The sequence below is a fragment of the Vulpes lagopus genome, chromosome 1 (assembly GCF_018345385.1).
Source record: "Vulpes lagopus strain Blue_001 chromosome 1, ASM1834538v1, whole genome shotgun sequence".
Classification (NCBI taxonomy): Eukaryota; Metazoa; Chordata; class Mammalia; order Carnivora; family Canidae; genus Vulpes; species Vulpes lagopus.
In genome coordinates, this window is record NC_054824.1 from 79,280,566 (window position 1) to 79,305,985 (window position 25,420).

The 25,420-nt window shown below is 45.6% G+C and overlaps 1 protein-coding gene across 4 annotated transcripts in view; it reads left to right on the forward strand.

Annotated features, from left to right (window-relative positions):
* Positions 1 to 2,961: 2,961 nt before the first annotated feature.
* Positions 2,962 to 25,420, forward strand: part of ILDR1 (immunoglobulin like domain containing receptor 1) — a 31,211-nt gene continuing 8,752 nt past the window's right edge. For all 4 annotated transcript variants that reach the window (XM_041722292.1, XM_041722300.1, XM_041722308.1 and 1 more), the window contains exons 1-5: positions 2,962 to 3,088; positions 15,584 to 15,754; positions 17,221 to 17,370; positions 20,687 to 20,806; positions 21,072 to 21,218. In XM_041722292.1, coding sequence (XP_041578226.1) covers positions 3,034 to 3,088; positions 15,584 to 15,754; positions 17,221 to 17,370; positions 20,687 to 20,806; positions 21,072 to 21,218 — 643 coding nt within the window. In that variant the 5' untranslated portion in view covers positions 2,962 to 3,033. The remainder of the gene's footprint in view (positions 3,089 to 15,583; positions 15,755 to 17,220; positions 17,371 to 20,686; positions 20,807 to 21,071; positions 21,219 to 25,420) is intronic.

Genomic DNA, 25,420 nt, shown 5'->3' on the forward strand with positions numbered 1-25,420 from the left:
AGAAGTGTGATTATAAGTGATGAAATCATAAGCTCTGTACTTTGTGGTTAGACTCTGGATGAATGAACACAAAGAAACACAGTATGGCCAGGGTAGTAATTAAGGGTGTGTTCTCTGAAGGCAAAGTGCCTGAGTTTGCATCTCAGGTTTGCTGCTTACAAGATGGGTAAGCCTGGGTAAGTAACTGGACCTTTGTGCCTCAAGTTCCTCAGCTGTAAAATGGGGACAGTAGTAATCTCTGCCTCAGAGTGTTGGTGAGAGATTACTGAAGTTAATACAAAAGTGCTGAGAATGGTGCTCAGCACAAAATAAGTGTTCAATAAATGGTACCTATTGTTGCTTTGTACATGAAGACAATTTTGTCCCAGGCTCTATCAGCAGGTCAAGTGATTTTTTTTTACTTCTTTGTTTAGCATAAAAGAACTGTTTGTTGTTCTGAGCCAAGTATATTCTCTTATCACATCTCTGTTGAACCAATGGCACATGTTGGCAGAAGAACTGGTCCAGGAAAGCTCACGGTAGTGGAATGTAGTTTTACTTTACATAGAGCTAAATGATATACGTGGAAACAAACTGCATTAGCTGGAAGAGTCAACGAGCTGTGAATTCAGATTAGGACTTAGCGAGGTGAGAGCGTGTGGTGTAATAGCTGACCCCAGAGAGTGTGGAGCCAGCTGGCTCTACCACCTAATAGCCTTGTGACCTTGGGCAAGTTACTTCTTTGTATCTCAGCTGCCACATCTGTAAAATGGAATTGATAATAACAGAAAAGCAGTCTCTATTCTATATAGTTATTGTACAAATACAATGAGATCATGCATATAAGGCACTTAGAACGTTGCGTGGTATAGAATATAAGTGGTAAAGAAAGCAGATCCATGTAGTAGGCAGAGAAATATGTAATCATTGTGTTCACTCCAAGAAAAGCAATAGAGTAGATGTTGAACTAAATGAGTAATCCTAAGAAAAAAATTCCATTGCACTTGGGATAACCTTTGTAAAAGTCATCTTTTGTTCCTATAGAAGCCTTCAAGGTATGCCCTCAGTTATGTTGGGTTTAGACCTCTAGGACTTCCCAAAATCTGTTCCATGAAACTTTTGCCCTAAGATATGTGTGAGAAAAAGGGCTTTGGGGTTTAATAAAGCTGAAAAATGCTATATGACTTATTTCCTTAGGGATTTCAAATGTATAGTACACTCTAAGGGCTTGAGAAATGCTACAAAAATGTTTCATTTAGTTTAATCCAGCATTTATTGAATTTGATCACAGATTCTTTTTTCTACATACTGTTTATTAACATGCCATGGAATAAACATGGAAAAATGCTGGCTTCAATGAGTATTAAAAATGACCTTTGTATCAAAACAAGGCCTGAGGGGTGTGGGAGGTAGGTTTGGGAAAGAGAGGGCTCATACTTTTTTGGACTGGGACTGAAAATTGTCTAGAGCAATTTACAAATCCAGGAGTCACACAAATCCCTCAGGGTCACAAACACTCAAATACATAGAATGTTCCCAGGAGCACAGTCTCTGGAGGGGGTCGGGGGTTTCTTCACATTAGATCTTGCTCCTGCTGCTGCGCTGAGATCCCACTGTAGAAGGTCTAAAGGCCCCTGAACATACTGTACCACCTGCCTTTGGCCATGTACTGGCTCAATTTGCTTCCTACATTCTTGAAGAGAAGAGGCCACAGGAAAAACATTTAACGTACAGTGGCCCAATTAGGGAACCAGAGGCCACACTCGGGGGAAGAAGGGGAAGTTGGGAGAAGGGACTGGGTTGACCTCCAATCAGTTTCAGGACAAGAATGTTCCTCTGGGAGGAAGGAAGGTGGAGGACATCAGTAGCTCTAACGAAGAGAACCCTTCACACAGAGCAGGACAGGAGATATACTTAAGAGGAATAATACTGACTTCCAAGGTCAGTGATGAGAACGGGAGCTTCCTCAGGAACGGAAATGATGTTTAATACACCTTTTTAATTCTTTTCTTGAGGAAAAAGATGGTGGCTAGGAGAGAGAGCACAATGAACAATCCCTAATCGGGGAGAGGTGTATAAAATAGCTGGCTATTTACACTGACCAGGGTAGAGGTGATCTTCCAACTTAATGTTGTTGCTTGGTTGGTTCCTGAAGGCAGGTGTGTCTTCTTCCTGGGTTTTACTCTTCCCTGTGGGATCCTGCCAAGAAAGGACAGATTGGATTATATCCTAGTTGGCCTGGTGCAAAGAGAGCCAGAATCTTTGACCCTGGGAGGGCTGACTCAGTGAGGGGCTGCTAAGCCGCACTTCCCGCAGGATGGAAACTAAGAAAAAGAAATGTATCAACAGGTGGTGGAGGGAGCCTAACTGCAGGTGGTGGGAGCAGGATTTGTTCTTATCACTTTATATTTCTCTAACTTTTCTGTAATAAGCATCTATGACTTTCATATTTGCGGAAAATTAAGTCTCTTTCTCTAGTTTATACTGCACATCTTTAGTTTCTAGAAATCCTGAGCAGACCTTATGTGCAAACTTCATATTGGTGTGTTTTCGGGGGGGGGGGGGGGGGGGGGGGGAGTTTTCCAGGCATGTATGAGGGAATGGAAATATAGCATAAGACGTATACCCCGGAAAGTTGTATCCCAGTAATTCTACAAAGAGGGGGAGGCGTTTGCTAGAGGTAAGACTCCCCAAGAACTTCTGGGGAAAGAAATGGTTTGGCAAGAGGCGGGAGGGGTGCGGCCTGCGACGGGCTTCCAGGGAGGCGAGGGCCCGGCAGGCGGCAGACGGGGAGGCGGCAGGTGGGCCAGGTGGGCCAGGTGGGCCAGGTGGGCCAGGTGGGCCAGGTGGGCGGCCCCGGGCCTCGGTGGGGGCGGGGCGGGGCGGGGAGGCGGGGCCGCGGGAAGCGCGGGGTGGGGCTGAGCCGGGCGCACCTGCTGGCCCGCGGCGCACCTGCCCCCGCCCTGCGCGGCTTCCCCGGGACGTGGTGCGTCCGGGGGCTGCAGCGCTGGAGCGAGCCCCGGGCCCGGAGCCGACCGGCCGGGAGCCGCAGGCATGGGCCCGGAGCTACCTGCACCTTGGCTGCTGCTCGTCGCCGGGCTCCCAGCAGGTGAGCCTGGGGACGGCGCGTCTCAGCCTGGGCCCAGGGGCACGGACGCCGCGGTCGGCCCGGACCTGCAAGGCCGCAGACCGGCCGCCGAGGCCTGGGCCGCGCGCCCCGGGCGCTCTTGGCACAGCCGGGGGCGGCGGGGGACCGGGGGGGGGGGGGGCTCGAGCTGCTGCCCGCGGGAACCTGTTGTTCTCCTCTCCCGTCTGCCCGGGCCCTTCGGACAGCAGGTGCAGCAGGTGCAGCAGGTGCAGCGAGGGCAGGAACTCGAGCCTCGGGGCTCCCCCCACCCCCCGCCGTCTTGAGGCGCTTCTCGGTCTCCGACACTGACCGGCTGCAGGTGGAGGCACTACCTGGCCTCCCAGTTACCTGGCTCTTGCATCGGAGGCTTGTTTTTAGGTTTTAAATACGGTGCCAGCAACGCGTTTGTTGGCTCCTGGGAGGTTATGACGCGTCCTGGGCACAACGGCCTGTGCAGAATGATTCCGCACCTGGTTTCCAGGACCAAACCGTGTAGCTCTTTGCTCGTCCTGTTCGGTGTCGCTCTTCGCCTTGCTTTGTATCCGCTCACGCCCCCGACTTTATCCCTCGCTCGGTTATCCCCTACCAGGTGCCCGGCCACCCACCTGCGCCTCCCTTCTCTTAGCCTTCCCACCTGCCTACGTTGGAAAACATGGTTTTTGTGTCTCATTGTATCTCTTGGAAATATGATGGGCATGTGCATCTGCATGAGTAAAATCGGGAAAAGGATAGCTGAGTGACTGAATTTGCAGGACTGGCAGCCCTTTTCCATTAGGATGTAGGTGTGACCTTGCCAACAGGACAGGTATGAGCTCCCCTGGAAGTTCCGCCCTGTTTTATTTCATTTTACCATTCCCCATCCCTTCTCTTGGGAGTAACTGCCCTCTGATCTCTAAGTTGTTAGTGGGAAGTCTGCTCAGTTGGCTGACAAAGCAACGTGAGTCTTGTATTTTTTCTGAGGGAAAAGATGTAATAGGAAGATATGGGTGGAATTTCATTTTTACCAGCTTGATAGGACATGAAAATCACTCAGACGTAACTAAATCTCATTCTGACAAAGATGCTACAAGAGCTTAAGCTTAACGCTGAGAATAAAAAGGAGGGAGAATTGCAAAAGGGTGAGAAAACTGGAAAATCGTATTCCTAAGGTCCTCTGGCTCGCACCATTTCTGCGGGATACGTGTCCTGTCGGTTGTCTGGAGCTGACAAGGGTAGATGGTGGACACGTGGCACATAAGGAAATGGACTAAAGCTCATCTAAATTGAAGTGCCCGAAATTTCACCAGAGCAGTTACCAGCTTAGGCGGTAACAGCAAAATCAGAAAAATCCCAGCTTCTCCGAGTCTTCTCTCCTTTACCTTATGTGTTTAGCTCAAATTCCACAGTAGCTAGCGCTTGCTGGAGCTACTGGAGCTGCCTTTTCAAGAAAATAGAGGTCTATAACCACTTCCGCCCCTTAGCACCGCATCCCCAGATTAGGACTTTGTAGCCAGCAGTCATCCAGGTCAATAGACTAAGAATAGAAGCCTTACAAACAAAAATCTTATGAGAGTATAAAGGCCAATACTTAAATCATCAGCATAGTGTTTTCAAGGCTTTTCAATTTGTATGATGAATATTGTACACTCAACATTTTTTCCAAATACAGTGATGATGACCAAAGGGTATATTCTTATAGTAAGCAGATTGCTAAATGAACAAGGGGCTTTGGAAAGTGGAGTCACAACTGTTCAGGAACCAGCCATGCAGTGTTAGTACCAGAATGCTGAAGCGGTAAAATGATACAGGCTGGCGTGTTTCCTGGCCTTCTCTAACTGGAAACCTACCCGCATGACCCATTTTAGAACCAGAGAATGCTGAATTCAAGAAAAGTGCAAAGTGAACATCTAGTCTCACTTTTATTACATAGGTGTGAAATTGAGATTTCAACTGTTCAGACTCCCAATGCTTTGAGAGGAAGTAATTATTTTAGATATTTTCCCCAGAATATGTATAGGGAACATTTAAAAAAAAACTGCATTCAGCTATTGAATGTGCATCTGGGCTTTGCGTCCACATTTGTGTGACTTTGGTCAAGTTACAGAACTGCTGAAAGCCTGCAGGAAATAGGAATAATTAAAGTACATATCTCAGAAGGTTTTTGTGAGGATTAAGTGAAATGAAGATTTCAAGGCACTTAAGATAGTGGCTGAAACAAACTGAAGGCTTAATGAATGGTAGCCGTGGTGACAATGGTAGTCATGATTTAGACTCAAGTAGGAATTTTTTAGAGCTGACTTTCAAGAAACAAATTTCCCCTCCTCCTTCCCCTAGGAAACTGCAATTAATAGTCAGATGGACTATCAGGTTGGAATTCTGAGCCTGCCTCTTACTGTGACTTTGGAGGAATTACTTCAGTTTTCTTCATCTAGGAGACAGGTGAAAAATTCCTGATGAGCCCTTCCCACCCTCCCACTCCCAGAAGGCCAGCTCATATTGGGTGGGTTAAGATTAAGCACTGTGTCTACAAAATGGTCATCACTCAGGAAATATTGGGTTCCTCCTACTGCCCCCACCTCTTTATTTTTAGACCAAACTTCTTAAAATTCTCTAAGGCTAAGCTGAAACTCAAGTTGCTTCTCTCACTTCCAGTATCTACCAAAGCAGCGTTTCTCAAACTTTTTTTTTACAGCTTTTGCAAAGGAATACAGTTTATGTTGTGATGTGTACACGTATAAAAGATTTATAAGACAGAAACAAAAATACACACAGACACACACAACGCCATTACTATGTCAGATAAAAGAATAACAAATTGACATCGTATATTATTTTGATAACATTTAAATTAGTAGAAAATACTCTCCAAATTAATATTAAATAGAAAAATCCCGTGAGTTGATTTTCTCAAGATCTGCTGCAAATTGCATTATGAACTCTGGAAAACCCTAGAGTATGTTCAGTTCATTACCCTGTTCTCTTCTGTTCTAAAAAAGAGCTAATCCAAGCTTCTGGTTCACATCCAAGTTCCTGCAGTTGTAAAGTGTGGGCCATTAGTGAAATTCCTTCAGATTTGGGTACTGGCTAGCTAGTCAGTGTAGCCTGAGGCCCCGATGAAGCCTCTCAGGGCAGGGCGTCCTGGAAAGTTACCACAATCCCTGTGCTCTGAGCTGTGGGGAGATCAGTTGTCAGAGTTTTTGTTTCCTTGTTTATGTACTTCTTCAAAGTTAAAAAAGAAATTTTTAGCACACAAGTGATACGTGCTCCTTAAAACAAAACATTAAGATAATCTAAAGTAAGTACCTGGGGATCCCTGGGTGGCGCAGTGGTTTGGCGCCTGCCTTTGGCCCAGGGCGCGATCCTGGAGACCCGGGATCGAATCCCACATCAGGCTCCCAGTGCATGGAGCCTGCTTCTCCCTCTACCTATGTCTCTGCCTCTCACTCTTTCTCTCTCTGTGACTATCATAAATAAATTTAAAAAAAAAATTTAAAAAAAAAAAAATAAAGTAAGTACCTGCATGCAGCCATTTGCATTATTGGTTAATAGTTCTGATTACCACCATCCAGCCTTAAAATTTTTTCCCTGGAATGAAATTTTAGTTTTCTACCCACATTCTAAAAGGATGCATCTCATCTGGACGTCTGTGAATTTTTTTAAGATTATAGACTGGTATTAACTTACAGATTCACACAGCTGGCAGCTTGCATTATCATTCTTTGGGAAATCAGCCAGCTGATTCCTAAGGAGCATGGTTCTTAGAGAGCATATAGACCAGTAATTTTCGCTCGGTGGTGGGGGTAAAGGGTGGGATCACATTGAAGACTGAATGCATCTCGATCCCTAATGTGGATAGGAAAGTGGAGCTTCTCGGGCTAGAGGGGGACAGATGGGAGCTGCCCACTTGGCTCTTTCTTTACTTCCTTGGGGCCCATGAAGTAGCTCCCCAGGATCCCAGGGCTCCGCTGAACTCAAGTAGAAATCACTTCCAATTACTGTCTGTCTTCCCCTCTGGATCAGTTTTGCAGATAAGGAAATGTGCGTCCAGGAAAGTCACAAGCAGGGGATCCCTGGGTGGCTTGGCGGTTTAGCGCCCGCCTTCGGCCCAGGGTGTGATCCTGGAGACCCGGGATCGAGTCCCACGTCGGGCTCCTGCATGGAGCCTGCTTCTCCCTCTGCCTCTCTCTCTCTCTCTCTCATGAATAAATAAAAAATATTTTTAAAAAAGTCACAAGCCTCAGGTTGACACAGTGGAGCTAGTTTGAGAGCTGAGATCAGAACCCAGGCATCCTTGCTTTTGGTCCATTGCTCTTTGCCCTGTTTCATACCACGGAACAAGTTTGTTTTGTCTCATTGAATCCTGGTATGCCGAAATAGATATAGAGTGCCTCCTGGATGTCTAACTAAATGCTGTTTATTAAACATCTTGCCCCAACAACAATGGAATAAGGTGCTGGGTGATGACTGCACTGTCTGCCTGGGTTTCTTTCAGCCCAGTGCTATATTACATCATCACGTCCTTGGGGAAGAAATAAAATGGTGTGTTTTAAGAATTGAGAAGACTGGGCAGCCCCAGTGGCGCAGCGGTTTAGCGCCGCATGCAGCCCGGGGTGTGATCCTGGAGACCCACGTCGGGCTCCCTGCATGGAGCCTGCTTCTCCCTCTGCCTGTGCCTCTCTCTCTCTCTCTCTCTCTCTCTCTCTCTCTCTCTCTGTGTGTGTGTGTGTGTGTGTGTGTGTGTGTGTCTATGAATAAATAAATAAATAAAATCTTAAAAGAAAAGAATTGAGAAGACTGAGATCATGTGTCATCTTTATTTCTCTATTTTTCAATTGGTAATTCTTAGGCTGAGATGGGTCAGAGGAAAGCAGTTTTGATACTTTCTTCATTTCCCAAACCCTGTTAATGACCAAGTTCTGTTTCTTTCTTTTATTTTTTTAATATTTTATTTATTTACTTATAAGAGACACACAGAGAAAGAGAGAGAGAGAGAGAGGCAGAGGCACAGGCAGAGGGAGAAGCAGGCTCCATGCAGGGAGCCCGACACGGAACTCAATTCCGGGTCTCCAGGATCACACCCTGGACTGGAGGCGGCGCTAAACCGCTGAGCCACCTGGGCTGCCCCCAAGTTTTGTTTCTTAATCCCAGGATCTGCCCCTTCTTTTCTATTCCAGACGATAAATCTCACACTAGCCTATTTTAACCATCTTAACCATCTGCTTGCCTCGAGGCCTGCTATCTCTCTGTCTCATTCCAACCAGTCTCTACCCAGATGATTGGTTAACCTACTTGGGTTCATCCTTCTCACTTTCACTTTAATCCTCCAAGAACTTGTACTAGTTTTCTGTAGCTTATAAGAGTGAGTTAAAGCTCTTTGTTTGGATTTCAAGGCTCACTAATTCTGGCCTCACTACTTTGGGTAGCCTTCTCCCCAGTTATATGGGCGTGCTCTCGTACTCCTGTGTGTGTGTGTGTGTGTGTGTGTGTGTGTCTGGCCATCCTACAAATGGTTAACTATTTATTTTCTGTATTTTTAAAGCACTTAAAATTTGTTCCAAACAGTTTAGCCTGTCTTGTATGAATTCATCTGTTCTTTTAGTCAGCAAATGTTTAACGCATACTATGTATGTACAAGGCATGCTGGCAAACACTAGCTGTGTGGCCTTAAACCAGTTAACTTAATGTCCCTGAGGATTTTTCTCATCTGTAAAATTGAGATAAAAGATTGCATGAGATACTATATAATAAAGCACCCAATGCCATGGCTGACAACACAGCAAGTGCTCAGTATATATCATTTTCTTTCCCAGGGTAATCACATGCTTAGCACCACCCGGAGCCTCCCACTGTTGAGTAGCATGCATCAGACCTTTGTTAAACATGTAATACATAGACACAATTCCTCCTCCGCCCAGCCCACTTCTCTTTCTCCTAATTCTCTTGATCCCTAATTTCTTGTTCACACTCATGGTCACTCCCTCTTCCCCTTGATTTCTCTCATATTTGAACTGTTATCTAAGGAAATGTAACAAGTACTGATGGCAAATATGCTTGGGGAGATAGCTTGCTCAGACATAAACTCTGATAGGATTAAACCTGTGTACTTTTTGTTAACCTGCTTCCTGGAGCATAGGTGCCTGGGTACTTGAAAAACACTCAGGAATTGAGCTGTTCTAACAGGAGTTCACACTAGCCACTGCCCCTTTCCTGGAAAGACCATGCTCCCCCCATGCCTGCCACTCTGCTCCAGGCAGGGCCCTTCATGTGTAAAGAAGGGGAAGTGCTGTTCAGTCCCCTGAAAACAGTTCTTTGTTAAAAAAAAAAAGTTTTATACTTATATCCCTCCGTTGTATGGATAAAATATTCCAGAAACTGTAAAACATCTTGCCCGACCTGATATTACACAGGAAAGACAGAATGAATAAAGAAATATAAGATATGCGTATGTTTGGAACACATAGCATTTAATAGTAAAGATAATCTTTGGTAGTTTTCATTTGACTTTACTCTAGGATGCAGTCCCCACTCTGCACAGCAGCAGTATCTTGGGAACTACTTCATGGTAGGACACAGAGATTCCCTTTCCCTTTCCCTTCTTCCCATGAGCTCCCCTATCTCCTCTGAAATTATCTTTATACTCTTAAACGATAGGTTTCCCTCCCTCTTTCAGAGGAGACCAACTGAATGGGTTTGCCAGGGGACAAAGCAACTCAACTTTAAAGGCTTTTAATGCCACTTTACATGTGTATCATTTTAATTCTTTCAAAATGCTTTTACATGTTCTCAATTGACTTAAATCTTGAAGGCAGTCAAGATTAGAAGTGCAAATGATACAAATAATAGCTAATGTTTATTCTGTGGCTATTATGTCCCAGACTCTTTGCTAAATCCTGAACATTTATTATCTCATTTAATCCCCACTACAACACTATCAGGAAAGTTTTTGTTTGTTTGTTTTTAAGATTTTTTAATTTATTTTTCTCTTTCTCCTCCTGATTGATTTTAAAATTCAAGTTAGTTAACATTTGCTGTATTATTAGTTTCAGGGGTAAAATTTAGTGACTCATCAGTTGCATATAACACCCAGTGCTCATTACATCAAGTACCCTCCTTAATGCCCATCACTCAGTTACCCCTTCCCCTCGCCCCACTCCCCTCCAGCAACCCTCAGCTTGTTTCCTAAAGTAAGAATCTTTATGGTTTGCCCCCCTTTCTACTTTCATCTTATATTTCCTTCCCCTATGTTCAATCTGTTTGTTTCTTAAATTCCACAGATGAGTGAAACCATGGTATCTATCTCTCTGACTTATTTCGCTTAGCATAATAACCTGTAGTTCTATCCACATCATTGCAAATGGCAAGATCTCATTCATTTTGATGGCTGAGTAATACTCCATTGTATATACATATATACCCCACATCTTCTTTATCCATTCATCTGTCAATGACAGACAGACATCTAGATTCTTACCATATTTTGGCTATTGAGGGCATTGCTGCTACAAACATTGAAAGATTTATTTATTTGAGAAAGAGAGAGGGAAAGAGCACACGTGTGTGTGTGAGTGGGAGGAGGGGCAGAGGGCGAGGGAGACAAGCAGCCAGGCAGGAAGCCTGATGCAGGGCTGGATCCCAGGACCCTGAGATCATGACCTGAGTTAAAATCGTGAGTCAGATTAACTGACTCAGCCCCCCAGGCGCCCCTATCAGGGAACTATTATTATCATTCTGGTTTTGCATATAAAGAGGCAATTGTAGTTTGGAAATAACTTGTCAGTTCTTTTAACTGATGGGGAAGGAGAAACAGAATCTGAATTTAGGAAGTTGATCTCCAGAATTAAAGTTTTGAAAAGATAATGATAGAGATATTTAGGAAATCAGATAGAAGGTAACTGAGAGGAAGGAGATGCCACAGGATGAAGGAAATTTAAGAATAGAAAGGGGCTCCTGGGTGGCTCAGCCGGTTAAGTGTCTGACTCTTGATTTCAGGTCAGGTCATGATGTCAGGGTTGTGACACGGAGCCCTGTATCGGGCTCCACACTGGACATACAGGCTGTTTAAGATCCTCTCTCTCCCTCTGCCCCTCCTCCCACCTCAAAACAGAATAGAAAAAATATATATATAGGAATTTGAAAACATTTTAAAAAACACAGATCCAAAAAGGACATCTACTTTTTTGAATCTGTTCCTCTTTTCAGCTCAGATTCTGCTATTCTTAGTCTCTTCTTGAAAACTGTACCTTCCTAGTAGTACGCATGCCCAATGCCGTTAGTTTTTACTGAGAAGTCCAAGGCTAAAGGACAGGAAAGATGGGAGGTTTTTGCCTTTGAGATGGGCTGTCCTCCTCCCAGTTTGGAAAACCGTCCTGCTTTTTGAGTCTAGCACCAAACTTCCACTTTGAAAGGCAAGGCTGCCTGCTTGGGAGAGATCACGTTTGGGTGCCAGCAAAGCCAAATCCTGAAGCTGAGAGGGCCTGGCTTATTATAGTCTCTGAACCTTTGCCCATGCGTATGAGTAGGACTGTTCCCACCCCCGGGGGTTTTGTGAGGATTAGAGACAATGTGTGTACATCACCTGGCACAGTAGATGCCGAGACCCAGAGCAACAGCTGAGCAAAAGGGAGAAAGCTTTGCTGGTTGCTCAGTACCTTTTGTCCTGGGTCCTGGAGAAGACTCTTCTCAGTCTTCTTGGGGAGGGCAAGGGGTGAAGGTCTGAGAGCTGAGCGAGATGCCATGGAACTAGCAGACCCCTGGAGAAGGTGTGAGTAAGCTCAGTATGGTCAAAATCATGGGAACCCGACATATTTCAAGCCTTGAAATTCACAGAAGGGGTGAAATCAAAGAGAGGATGAAAGAATAGTCCCTGGCAGCAAAGCCAGTGCTGACGTCAGTAAAGGTGAGTCCTGCCACTTCAGGTGTGTATTGGCCATAATAAAGGCATTCATGGAAGGGGAGCTGAGTGAGGATTTAATGATGAAGGTGATCACCCTTGGCTCCGTTGTCCTCCCTCAGTGTCAGGTTCAGCAATCTTTCAAGCTGCCGCAGAGCAACTTCTAGCTCCAGGCAAATTCCTTTCTCTGACTCCCAGCAAACTTGCCCTCCCTCCAAATGTTCCACCTCTATGCAAATAGTGTCAACTCGAGCCCTTTGAATAAGTTGCTATTTACGTCAAATTATCATTCAGCAAAATAAAGAACATGTAGGTTATTAATCACAGGATCAGAGTGACTGCTGCCAATTATAGCCTGGCTCTACACTCCGATTATTTGCAGGCTCACGAGTACCAAACATTTTCCCTTATTAAAAGAATAACCAGGTTGAGGTGCCTGGGTGGCTCAGTCGGTTGAGGGTCTGCCTTCAGCTCAGGGTCAGGATCCAGGAGTTGTGGGGTTGAGCCCCGCATTGGGCTCCTCATTCAGCGGGGAGTCTGCTTCTCCCTCTGCCTCTCCCAGCTCTCATGTTCATTCGTTCTCTCTCTCTCTCAAATCAATCAATCAATCAATCAATCAGTCTTTAAAAAAAAAGAGAAAGAGAATAACTGGATAGAGTGGAAAGAGCCCTGCTCGGGGATAGAATCTTGACTCTGACCTCCTTAGAAAATGAATGACCACAGACAAGCCTCTCGTCTTTTCCAGTCTCAGATCTGTGGTGTGCAAAATGGCACTGTTTGTCCTATTTAGTGTGTAAAAGAAAGTATTTGAAAGTACTGTGAGAACATAGGATTTTGTTTAGACCATAAATTGTTTTTATCTCTATTCTAATCCATAGATTTCCTGAGCAAAATAAGCTAGTGGCGACAGTGCCATCCTAATCATTGTCAAAAGCTTACCTGTAGTGACTTCTCTTCAGTTAAAACAGTGTTCAGTGAAAGCTCCAAGGTCTATTTCAGGTCAGTTCTGGAAAAAATCAAAGGGGGTGGTGAGAGTGGAGGAGCAAAAATGATAAAGCAGACTACAGAAGAATCCATGTTGGGTTTGAGAATGCTTGTCGCCGGCTCTTCCATTCTGATTGGCCTTATTCCAGGAATCTTATAGCTGGTAGAGACAACAGCTATTTCCCCTCCCAAACTATTCAAAGCTCATTTTCAAAATGATGATCTTTATAGCTGGATGAGGAAGTCATCAGTCTTTCTAAAAAAAAAACAAAAAAAACAAAACAAAAAAACCACTTTGCCCTATTATTCTACAGAAAAGTCTTCAGTGATTACCCATTAACCAGAAGTAGATGCTTCAGTGAGATTTATAGACTCCACCCAGTCTCCCCACCTCCAGTTACTACCACCAGCCCCGCCTTATTTATCCTTCTGTTTCCCATAAAGCCAGGAATTGGTTCCTTCTGAGTTCCCCAAGCCCCTTCCTGATAAGGACCTCTGCTCTCCTTTTTGTCTGTCTCAAAACTATGAGTTTCTCTGCCTTCGCCCTATTTTTTCATATGTAATCTTAATCCCACCTGAGTTTTAGGGTCCAGCTTATAGTTCTTTCTCCCCCACCCCTAAGTCTCCCCCGCATTTCTGCAGACCGTCTCTCCAGCAGATCTGTCACAGGCACATCATTATTTCAGCCCAGCCCTGGAGACGGTTTGGGTCATTTCTGGGGGCAAGGTCCTATCCTGAGCAGCACTCTGTCTTTCTCGGAGGAATGTGAGGAAAGTAGGTGCATGTGCCCATCATAGGCCACAGTTTACTATCATACCTCTGTGTCCAGAGGTGAGGCAGGATCCAGAATCATGTGGCTGTAGCCCTCAAGCCAGGCCCACCCAGCTGCTTTGTAAAGGGTGAGGGTGGGTGCTAAATTTTTGTGTTTGTGGGAGTAACTCGGTCAAAATGAGGCTATTCCACCTGAGAACTCCCTTGGAGAGAACCCCACCTCAAACCCCTTTCTTTTTGGTCTTCATAATAAAGGAAAAGAGGGAAATAGACTCAGACTTAGACGCTGACACAGCAGCATATGTGCCAGGCATCATGCCAACTGCCACAAGTGAATTATCTCATTGCATGCTTTCAAAGATCTGATGAGGTTAGTACTGTTTCAATCCCCAGTCATAGCTGGGAAAAAATAAACTCAGAGTAAGTAACTTGTACGAAGTCCAAATAAATAGTGAAGTTTTTTTTTGAACCCAGTTGTATCTGAGACCAAAGCCTGTTTGTTTTGTTTTGTTTTTAATTTAGTCTACACCAGTGGTTCTCAAAGCATGGTACCCAGATCAGTGGGATCAAACTGCAAACTTGTTAGAAATGTGAGTCTTGGGGCCCCACCCAAGTCCTAGTGAATCAGAAACGTATACTGAAAGTGATCTGGGCCGTTACAAGTCCTCCTGGTGGTACATGTTCGAGTTTGAGCCACTATTTTTCTGTACCATGAGAAGATCCCCTATAACTTAGCCTAGAGACCATATTGGCACAGGAACATTCTAAGATGTTGGTTATGTGTGGACCTCTGACCATGCCAAAGTCCCACCTGACTTTGTGCCACCTGGATCCTCTTCAAGGCAGACCCGCAGCTATGTGTTTGTAGCTTTGGAGGCTGAGGGAGAGGGAGTTGTAAAAAAGAGAAAAGAAAAATTCTCAATTTCTCCAAGTCTTTCTTAATAAAATTTGTCACCATCTGATCATTTTTATTTATTTTATGCTTATGTTGGCCACCTGTACTGACAGTTTCTACTGTTAATGTATTCTTGGTCACTCATTCAATTATTTACTCAACAAACATGCGTTGGGTGCCAAGGAGGTGACAGGTACGGTGTGAGGTTGTGCTGTAACAGGGAGTCAGAGACAGATGGAGTCAGCCTTCTCAGAGCCTGCAGTTAACTGGCCATCACTGAGGCATGTGAAAAGTGCTGCCTGGGGAGGAAGAGGTACTTTGAGAAATTACAGGAGGCCCCTCTCCCAGATTTGCAGTCAAGGAAGGCTTCTGGAGGAGGTGAGGGTACAGCTGAAGCACCAAGACATACCTATAGTAACTAACCTGGAGAAGGGAATGGAGTGGTGGCTGGTGCTCTGGGAGAGTGCTCCAGGAGAGTGCTCCAGCCAAGAGGTCCACACGTGGGAAGACCTGGAGAAGATGGTGATCCTGGCATGGGAAGGAAGGGAGTAAGTTCAGGGTGGCTGACACCCTGAGTGTGAGGTGGGGGCCATGAAGGGACATGAGGCAGCAGAGCAAGGCTGAAGGCAGACCTGTTGAACTTCCTTGGGGAAGTGGGGAAATATTTGAAGGAGAAAGTGACATAAAAAATATACGTGTGTATTGACAAGCTCACTCTAGTTCATGTATGGCTTCTTCATTTCTGTCGGATGTGTTAATGCTGCCAGGGGATCATGAGATCCTGGCAAGTCATCCTTGCTCTGTCTCTGCCCCGTCTCCCCCAGTCGGCCTGCCAGCTCCCCACACAGCCCCGGCAGTGTGCTGGCTTATTTGCATTGCTTTTATTACCCCCTGAACAGAAGTAGGTCACTTCCCAGAGACCTTGGCCTTCATCATTGCCTCTTGCTCTCGGCTGCAGGGTGCCTGTCCTTGCTGGTGACAGTCCAGCACACGGAGCGCTACGTCACCCTGTTTGCCTCCATCGTCCTCAAATGTGACTACACCACCTCTGCCCAGCTCCAGGATGTCGTGGTGACCTGGCGCTTCAAGTCCTTCTGCAAGGACCCCATCTTTGACTACTACTCCGCCTGTGAGTGCCCTCCCGCTTCTGCCCACGTCCCTCTGTGAAGCCTTGGGGCACAGGAATTATTGGGGATCACACATCTTTAGGAGGGGGAGCCACAAAGATCACTTAATGCAGTCCTCTCATCTTCTAGATAAACAGCCCATGCAGGCGAAGTAACTTATTTAAAGTCACATAGTATTTTAAAATTAGTGCCCTGGGGATCCCTGGGTGGCTCAGGGGTTTAGTGCCTGCCTTTGGCCCAGGGCTGATCCTGGGGTCCTGGGATCGAGTCCCGCGTCGGGCTCCCTGCATGGAGCCTGCTTCTCCCCCTGCCTGTGTCTCTGCTTCTGTGTGTGTGTGTGTGTGTCTTTCATGAATAAATAAATAAAATATCAAAAAAAATTGTGCCCTGCCTTGTTCTAAAACGAATTGGGCAGCTCAGGCATTAAGTTTCTCCAAAGCACAGGGCAGGTCCTGCCTCCCGGTGCGTTCCTGGCTGCAGGGCCACACACTGAGGTGAGGGTGCAGGCTGCTTCCCTTCCCCTCACCACCTCAGAATGTGGACAAGAAGCCTCCGACAGCCCCTGGGACCCGAGGAATGACCATTTGTCACCTCCCACCCACTGCCACCCTCCCTTTGATGGCCACACTCCCTTCCTAGCAGCTGACAGAATCACAGTGAGAGCTCGCTTGGCCCAGGGAACATGTTCTCAGTGCAGCACAACCTCCCCTACCCAGGCTCAGGCCTGGCCCTCAGGCCCTACATCTCAGTCAGTTCTCCTCCCTTGAACCAAAGCTCTTTCTAGCTGTCAACCTCTGCTTCTCTCAAGGAACAAAGGAACCCGGATCCTCACTGTCAGCCCTGACAGTTAACCTTGTAGAAATTTTGAGAGTATGAGTAGACTCCATCTGCGCAGGAAGAAACTGAGCTTCCTGACATGAGGAAAAAGGGGGGAGCTTTACCTACTTTAGCCCTGACTGATGTCTTACAGTATGAACCCTGATACCTAAATGTCCGAGTCACCCACAGAACCTGGTGTTGTCCCCAAAAGACACATCTCTGAATCAAGGCATGATTTCCAGGAGGTTACTCTTCAGATAAAGTGGGAAGAAAGGAGAGACCAGGGTAGTGGGCATTTGCCACCCGCAAATGTAAGGGCAGGTGGGTGAACCCCATGGGAGCAGAACCTGGAGTCACCAAAAATGGGGCATGGGTAATCGGAGACAGGAGTATGCAGCCAGGATTTGGACATGAGGGCCTTTTAGAGGGGTCTGGATCTTGGGGCTCAAAGGTTTGTTAGAAATGCAGACTGTCAGATTCTCACTCCAGACCCCCAGAATCAGAATCTTCATGTTTAGCAAGATTCCCAGTAGACACATGAGCCCAGGAAAAAATGAGAAGCTTCACTGCTCCAGGGAACAGCAAAGGGCGCCCTTCTTCGTGGGGATTCCCCGTTGCTGTGTGACTTGGCTGTGTCCTTTCCCCGCAGCATACCAGGCAGCCTTATCCCTGGGCCAGGACCCATCCAATGACTGCAACGACAGCCAGCGGGAGGTTCGCATCGTGGCTCAGAGGCGGGGGCAGAATGAGCCTGTGCTGGGGGTGGATTACCGGCAGCGCAAGATCACCATCCAGAACCGTGAGTGCAGAGAAGGCGGCAGGGGACCGGGGGTGGCAAGAGGTACAGACACTGGGCTTGGTGGCCTGAGTCATTGTGGGGATTTCCCTTTTTTTTTTTTTAATTTGTTTGTTTGAGGAAAGTGCCAGATACATAGATTGCTGTACCACTGTCTGAAGTCACTCCCCTGGAAGTTTGTCTCAGGATGAGAAGAGGTCCTGCAGCTTTGGCTAAAGGTCTGGGAGTGGTTGGTTTCTTTTGCTTTTTCCTGGCTAAAGTGCGGCTCAGGCTTGTTTGCTCCCTGCCATAAATTGCTCTCAGGGCCCCTGAGTTTCCCTCCTGTTGTACATGTCGAAGGGGCTTCCAAGTAAATGGCCCCCTTGGGATCATCATCACCCTTTGGTAGAGGAAAGAGCATTAGGGTTAGAATCAAAGACTTCCGGCTGCTAGCTCATGGACCAGCAGCAGACGCTTTCTCTGGCCTCTGTTACCTCATCTGAAAGATGGGCATAAGGCCTCTGTCTCTGTACACTGAAGTAAATATCAAACGTGATCTCTAGGAGGTACGTGTAAAGCATATTTATTCTTTGTGCCTGGTACAGGGACTGGTGGTTAGAGCTCCCAGGCTGCAGTCACTCTTGGGTGTGGGTCCTCGTTCTGCACTAATAGGGTATATGAACTTGGGCAAGTCCCTTCAATTTTTTTTTAGCCTCAATTTCTACAAAGTGGGACTTGCCGTAGTACTACCCATCTCCTGGAGGGTTGTCAGGATCAAGTGAGATGATATGCATAAAGCACCTAGCAAATATTAAGTGTGCAGTGAACTTTAGTCATCACTAAGCGTGCTTTCCGGTGGATGGGCTAGCGCCCCATGTTCCTATCTCATCATCCAGGATTGCTCTGATAAGTTATTGGCGCAGAATTCAGAGCCTGTTTCAGTGAGCTTCACGTGTAGTGTTAAATAAATATTAACTGGCTAAAAGGATGAAAAGAGGGGCGAATACACTAAGCAGGCCGGCCATCAGGGTACCTGCAGCAATAATGTGAGGAGATCAGTGGATACTCTATGACCGACTAAAGGTAGATCATTTATAGGGAGCCAATTTAACGTTTGCTTCCAAATTTGTATATAATACCTTGGCTGTAATATTTAAGTCTGACTCTTTTACATGTGATCTCTGATTTCCCCAAGCCAGCCCTTAATCTCTGGGCCTTGGGGAACATCTGTCCTTTTCTGGTCTCTAGGTACATTCTCAAAGATTCAGGGTGGTTTTGTTTTTCCCAGAGTCTGCCAATTAAAGCCTTTTTAATTGGCAAGTCTCCTTTACAGTTTTTGAAGAATGAAAGTCCCCACAGGTGACAATCCCCACTTTTCTTTTTTTTTTTAATTTTGAGCAATACTATCCACTGTCTCTACTCCCAGTCACCTTTGGATCAAACTCTGCTTCTCCCTTATTCCCATGGGAAAGCAGTATTTTCCCCTTGTGTTTTATTTTTACCCCCATGCTTGTCATGACTCCCTGGAGCCCTTGTTTTCTGACACTTCTCTGCCTGTGTTTGCATCATTTGAGATGACCATGTCAGGTCAGTTCTTGGATCATTTAAAATATTAACATGTCTGAATGTCCTCATTGCTGTGACATCCCTAAAACAATCTTTATGTCTAATAAAAATTGAGGCATATTTTTAATGCACGTTAACACTGAGGGAGAATTTCCTCCAAAGTGCTTTTACCATTTTTCCAAGTCTGGGTTAAGCTTGTTTCTGGGAAAGGTAGTGTGTTTGGAAAATCATGGGTAGGAAAAAATCGTAGAGATTGACGTAGAAAGAGAAGGAAACAGAAGTTGAAATTAGCTCCAGTCATGCATGACCGTGCATTTTTGTTTCATTTCCTCAATAAATATTTTTTGACAAACAGATAATGAAGAATTATATGTAGGACTGCCAACTAAGCAAGAGCAAGTCTGTAATGCTAAGGTTTTGGTTTTTTGTGTGTGTTTTTTTGTTTTTTAAAGAATTTGATGATGTCCCCTGGCACTTACTGTGGCTATAATAGCAGGGATGTGGAGGTGCCCTGATGCCTCTGACTGAAGCCCTTTTAGGACAGAGATGGATCTTGTGCCTCTGCAGATCTTCCTCAGTGTTGGACCCACACGAGGTCTTCAGTGAAGATTTGTTGCATTTACTAAACCTGAACATACCATTTATCTATCTTAATGAGGTAGCACAGTGCTTGGTGCTCATGAAAAACTGAAATTCCTTTCTTGAACATTGAGTAACATTTATCCTTGAAACATTGGCATTTCATCCCTGCTTATTCAACTTCATCTCATAACTTGTCTCTTCAAGGGCCAGAGGGATCCATTCACAGCTGGTGAGGGATCCAGGCTGTGGGGTTTTTGACCCACTTTGGAAAGTACATTAGAACTTAGCAGTTAAGAGCACCAGCGTTGCAGTGGAGAACCATGGATTTGAATCTACATCTGCTCTGCATTATTTCTCTGTTCTTAGGCCAGTTTCTTAGCCTCTTGGAGTCTTGGTTTCCTCATCTGAAATGCAACTAATAAACATACTTACCGTATCAAGATGGTATTGAGTTTGATTGTGAGGAAGCAAAAGCCCAAAATATTAGTGACTTAACAATGAAGACATTTATTTCTTCTCATGTATGAATTTGGAGGTAGATAATCCAAAACTAGTGCGCGGGCTCTGTTCCATTAAGTCCTCGGGGACAGGCCCAAGCTCCAGCTCACCAAGAAAGTCTTTTCCTTCTTCATGGTTGAAAACGGCAGCCACCACATTTGCTTTCCAGATAACAGAGTAAAAGGAGAGATGAAGAAGAAAAGGACCAAGATGTTCCCAAATTGTTGTAGGAAAGTTCCTGGGAGCCATCGTGTATCGCTTCTGCTTGCATCCTGTCCACCAGAACGGAGTTGCACATCCATGTCCACGGTTCAAAGAGGATAGGAAATAGTGACTTTATTCTGCATGGCCACATACATGAGCAAAAAATTCTATGACTGTGAGAGAAAGGGAGAAGAGACCCTGGGAGGCAACATAATGTGTACCTCACCTACTTAGAAAGCTGTGGTGGGAATTAAATGAGGTGATATCTAAAATCCTTTCAAGGTACATGGGAGGGCTCAATGAATGGTCAGTTCTACCATCATTATACTGTTCAGAGAAAGAGAAGAGTCTCAAAAAAAAGGAATTGAGGCCTTCCTCTGAACCACGAGGGGCCCTCTTAGGATGTGGAAGGACAATGCTGGGTCTTTAAGCCATAGAACCCAGGGCCCCCTCCTTTAATCTTCGGCACTTTCTCCCTCCCTTCCTGCAGGAGCAGATCTGGTGATTAATGAAGTGATGTGGTGGGACCATGGAGTGTATTATTGCACCATTGAGGCTCCAGGGGACACATCAGGAGACCCAGATAAGGAGGTGAAGCTTATTGTCCTGCGTAAGTGCTGCTGGAGCTTTTTATTAGCCACCCCATCACTGTGACATTTTTATATACGGAAAAAAACAGAAGCAAGTAAGCCCAGGTTATCATTGTATCGCCAACGTCTGAAGATCCCTTCCCAAAACTAAACTTTTTTCCCCCAGTATATTAATTGAACTTAATTTATAGGTCAAGAGCTATGTTTATTAGGCCTCTAGAATGTGAGACGTGGAAGCATTCACCTGCATATTTAGTTAGCCTGCTCTTGGCATCTCCCCTGCAGACTGGCTGACAGTGATCTTCATCATTCTGGGGGCCCTCCTCCTGCTTCTGCTGATTGGAGTGTGCTGGTGCCAGTGCTGTCCTCAGTATTGCTGCTGCTACATCCGCTGCCCCTGCTGTCCTGCCCGCTGCTGCTGCCCCGAGGAAGGTAAGAGGGGACAGATGAGCAGTGCGACTCGGTGCTGCTGGAGACTGCTGTCCCAAATAGATCAACTTCACATACCAGGTCAAAACCTTAGGTCCTTCCAGCTTTCTCCTCCATGCCCTTCTCCCATCACAGGCTCAGAGGTCTTTGACCTCAGCCCAGAATATGATGTTCCAGGAAGTTGTAGGCCCAAGGGGGAAGATTTCTGCCCATCTACATCATAGCCTGCCTAAGGCCGCCTTCCAATAGTTCTGCCTACTGCTGGCATTTCCTCAGTGGCTCTGATATGCCTGTGCTTCAGTATTTGCTCCTAGCGCTCACCTTGCTTGGACATGGAGTGGCTAGAGTGAGTGGTTTAAACGTAGCAGTGAGAGAGGTCACCCCTTAGAGGTGACTTGAAAAGAACAGATAGAGGAGAAAGGTGTTAAAGCAGCGGTTCTTAAACTTACGAATTACCTATAGTTTGTTAAAAGTTAGCTGCTGGCTCCACCTCCAGAGTTTCTGATTCAATTGGTTTGGGCAGGCCTGAGGATTTGTATTCCAGAAAAGTTTTCAAGTGATGTGATGCTGATGATCTGTGGGTCTCACTTTGAGAACCTCTTTTTAGATGAAGGAAAGAGGTTTAGATGAAGGAGAGAGAGCGAGCAGAAGATCTTGCTCTTTTTTTTTTTTAAGATTTTATTTATTTATTCATGAACGATACAGGGGGAGAGAGAGGGGCAAAGACACAGACAGAGAGAGAGGCAGGCTCCATGCAGGGAGCCCGATGTGGGACTCGATCCCAGGACTCCAGGACTATGCCCTGGGCTGAAGGCAGGTGCTAAGCCGCTGAGCCATCCCGGGATCCCCAAGATCTTGCTCTTAATGTAATCTTTCTTTTGACTAAAATTTGACCTTTTAAAACAGAATTATGACATGCTCTAAAAAATTTGGCTGTGGAATGCTAAACTTTTTTGTAGAAAATTATTCTATAAAAATCCTTTTCTTTATTTCTTTTTTTTTTTAAGATTTTATTTATTAGAGAGAGAGTGAGAGAATGAACAGCAGGGAGGAGAGAGGGAGAAGCAGGCTCCCCACCGGGCAGGGAGCCTGACATGGGGCTCCACGTCAGGACCCTGGGATCATGGCCTGGACTGAAGGCAGACGCTTAATGGACTGAGCCACCCAGGTGCCTAAAAATCTTTTCTTAATAAGTAGATGGTGTGGGACCAACTGCTTTAAATGGAAGGAGTTTCATATTCCTAAAATAATATTTTTCCCCCAGTGATATACATGAAGTATTACATTGTAGAAAGTTTGAGAAATTCAGAAAAATATAAAGACTAATCTGAGCATTCAGAGATAAACACTCTTTAGCAGTTTGGTCCATTTGAATAGAAATTTTTTAAAAGGGAAGAGAAGGGATTGCCTTATAAGATAGAAACAAAACTTAATCTACAATGTCAAGAAGGTCAATGGCCTGTGTCTGGTTTCAGGCCTGTATTCTGGGGTTGTTGTTTTACAGGAAAAGAGAACTAACTTTTATTGGATGTCTGCTATGCATAGGCCCTTTGCATGGATTTCCCTGTATGAATCCTCACAACCCTAGAAGGCTGTTTCATCACTACTTAACAGATGAGGGGACTACTAAAGGTCAGAGAAGTCACACAGCTAGTAAGTAGCAGTGGCAGTATGGTGTTGAATCTGTTTTCATCTGACTTATGAGTGCCTGAATTTCACTTGGTAGAGGCTACTACAAACTGTGTGTAGATCACAGCAGGCTTGGCAGAGATACCAAGGACCTCCTTAAAGAGAAGAAAAATAGGGCAGCCCTGGTGGCTCAGCGGTGTAGCGCCACCTTCACCCCAGGGCCTGATCCTGGAGACCTGGGATCAAGTCCCGCGACGGACTCCCTGCATGGAGCCTGCTTCTCCCTCTGCCTATGTCTCTGCCTCTCTCTGTCTCTCATGAATAAATAAATAAAATCTTTAAAAAAAAAAAAAAAGAGAGAGAGAGAGAGGAAAAATAGCAGAAAACTGGATATTGGGCTGTGGGACTCATCACCTTTCAAGAGCCTCTGGGAGAGAGGCCATGGAGGAGTCACTATCCCTGGAGTAGTAATATGCAGAAAGAGATGAGAAAATCACTCCCAAGGTCAGTGGAGCACTAAAAACAAGCAGGACTGAGGACAAAGCCAACACAAATGATGAATGTGTCCACTGTTTCAGTATGCTGCTAAACAGGTTCTGAGGGAGAGTGGTTTCTCCTGAGTGTTAGAGTTCCTTTAGAAGAACGAGTAATATAAAGAAATGCAGGCTACAAGTAAACATCTCTGGACTTGAGTGAATGAGGTCACTTTCAGAGTGAATCACTACGGCAGACTGTCCTGAGAATTTTGATGACAGGAGGAGATTGCATGGAGGGAGCAGAAGTTGTTACGGAGAGCTCCTGGATGAGGAAATGGGTGTGCGTGACTGTTGGTTAGAATAGGATAACCCCAAGCATATTTGTAGGCAAAGAACCAAAGCCAGTAGGAAATGAGTAAAGCAAAGCCTTATGAAGTGGCATGAACACTAAGCAGGTAGAACAGGTGGGAGGGACATCAGGTGTACTGACTACCTTTAGAAAGGAAAGGTGCCCTGCCCTGACCTCTGGAGAGAGAGAGAGGAAGTCATTAAAACGTGGGGGATGGTCAAAGTATAAGAGAGGAAGCTGAGGGATCTCATACCCTCATGTCTTGATTTCAGCAAATCAAAATTCTAGAGCAGAAGGGAGCTGAAGAATGACATCCAGGGCTTCTTGGCCTTCTCTGACCACAGCCCACCTCACTAACTTGGTCCCACTTTCCAATGAGTTAATAGGGGACCAGTGAGGAGAAAAAGGAGCATGACACCAACTTTTAGCAAGCCTTGATAATTCACTTCATCCTGGTAAATGACCCACAGTAGAACATAAAGATGAAAGTTATTGAAACTGAACCCTAGATTGGTTACTGGCCATCCTCCTACAGAACCTCTAGGTACACCCTGTGGTGGACTACAGGCCACACTGGGAATCTCTGACCTATGCCACCTGCCTCCCCAATCCCCTCACAGCTGAGGGAAGTAAGGCCTCAAGAGGCTTTAGCACAATCGCATGCAGCCTGTTAGTGGCAGATCCTGGACTAGACGCAGGCCCCTCCATTCCATGCCCAGGGCTGGTTCCTTTTCCTTGACTAAGATGATGTCATCAGCTGAGAGTTCATGGGGAGAGGAAGACCTGAGAAGCGGGGAATGTTTAAACTGCTCTAGAGGAGGGAAGTGGGCTCAGTAGATCAGTCAAGGGAAGCTATGTGTGTGCTGAGTGAGGCTGGTTGCCTGGTGTACAGTCAGCTCTGACAGCATGGGGCCAGAAGCTAAAGCTGCAATGGTTAAGAGTTCAAGTGTGTGGGATTCTAAGAAGCTCCTAAGGATGTCGCTGAAATGACTAGCCAGACAAGTTAGAGGGGACTGGTAGTATGAGAAAAAGTGAAAGGACTGTGTAACCATGGGTCAACCAAAAAAGGATAAAGAATGAGTTCTCTAAAAAAAAAAAAAAAAAAAAAAAAAGAATGAGTTCTCTAAAAGTAGAAAGAGGCTGGTAAGGCATAGGAAGCAGTTACAGGCAAATGCAGTTGGAAAGTTTTGGGCACCACAGATGATGCTGGCTGCAGGGAAGGAGAGGTGAGGGTCTCCGGAGGAGGGGGAAGTGCTGCGCCATTTCTGTCACGAAAGAGACATCTTAAGGAATATGCCCTGGGTTTTCCTCAGAAATGAAGATGAATATGCCTTTGGTGGTTTGGTCTCCAAATGTGTACTTTTGTTTCCTTTGGGATCTAAGGCAAAGAAGTGACTTATTATAAGAATTTATTATGACAGTGAGAGCCACTGTCTCTTGATGGTCCTCTATGAGGCATTTCGTGTGTATTGCTTCATTTAACCTCACCGACTTAATGCAATAGGTATTACCTTAGCTCACAGAGAGGAGCCTGGGGCCAGAGACTCTGGAAATCCACTCAAAGTCACACAGCTGGTACAGGCTGGGATTCAAGCTGAAGTCCATCTGACCCGCAGAGGTCGTATTCAGGGAGACTTGACCCTGAGGACCATAGTTCCCAAAAGGTTGTTGAGAATTCTCAATAGTTAACTCCAGTGTTAAGGAGCTTGTTAAAAACACGACTTTGGCTTGCTTTGCAGTAGACTGAAGGA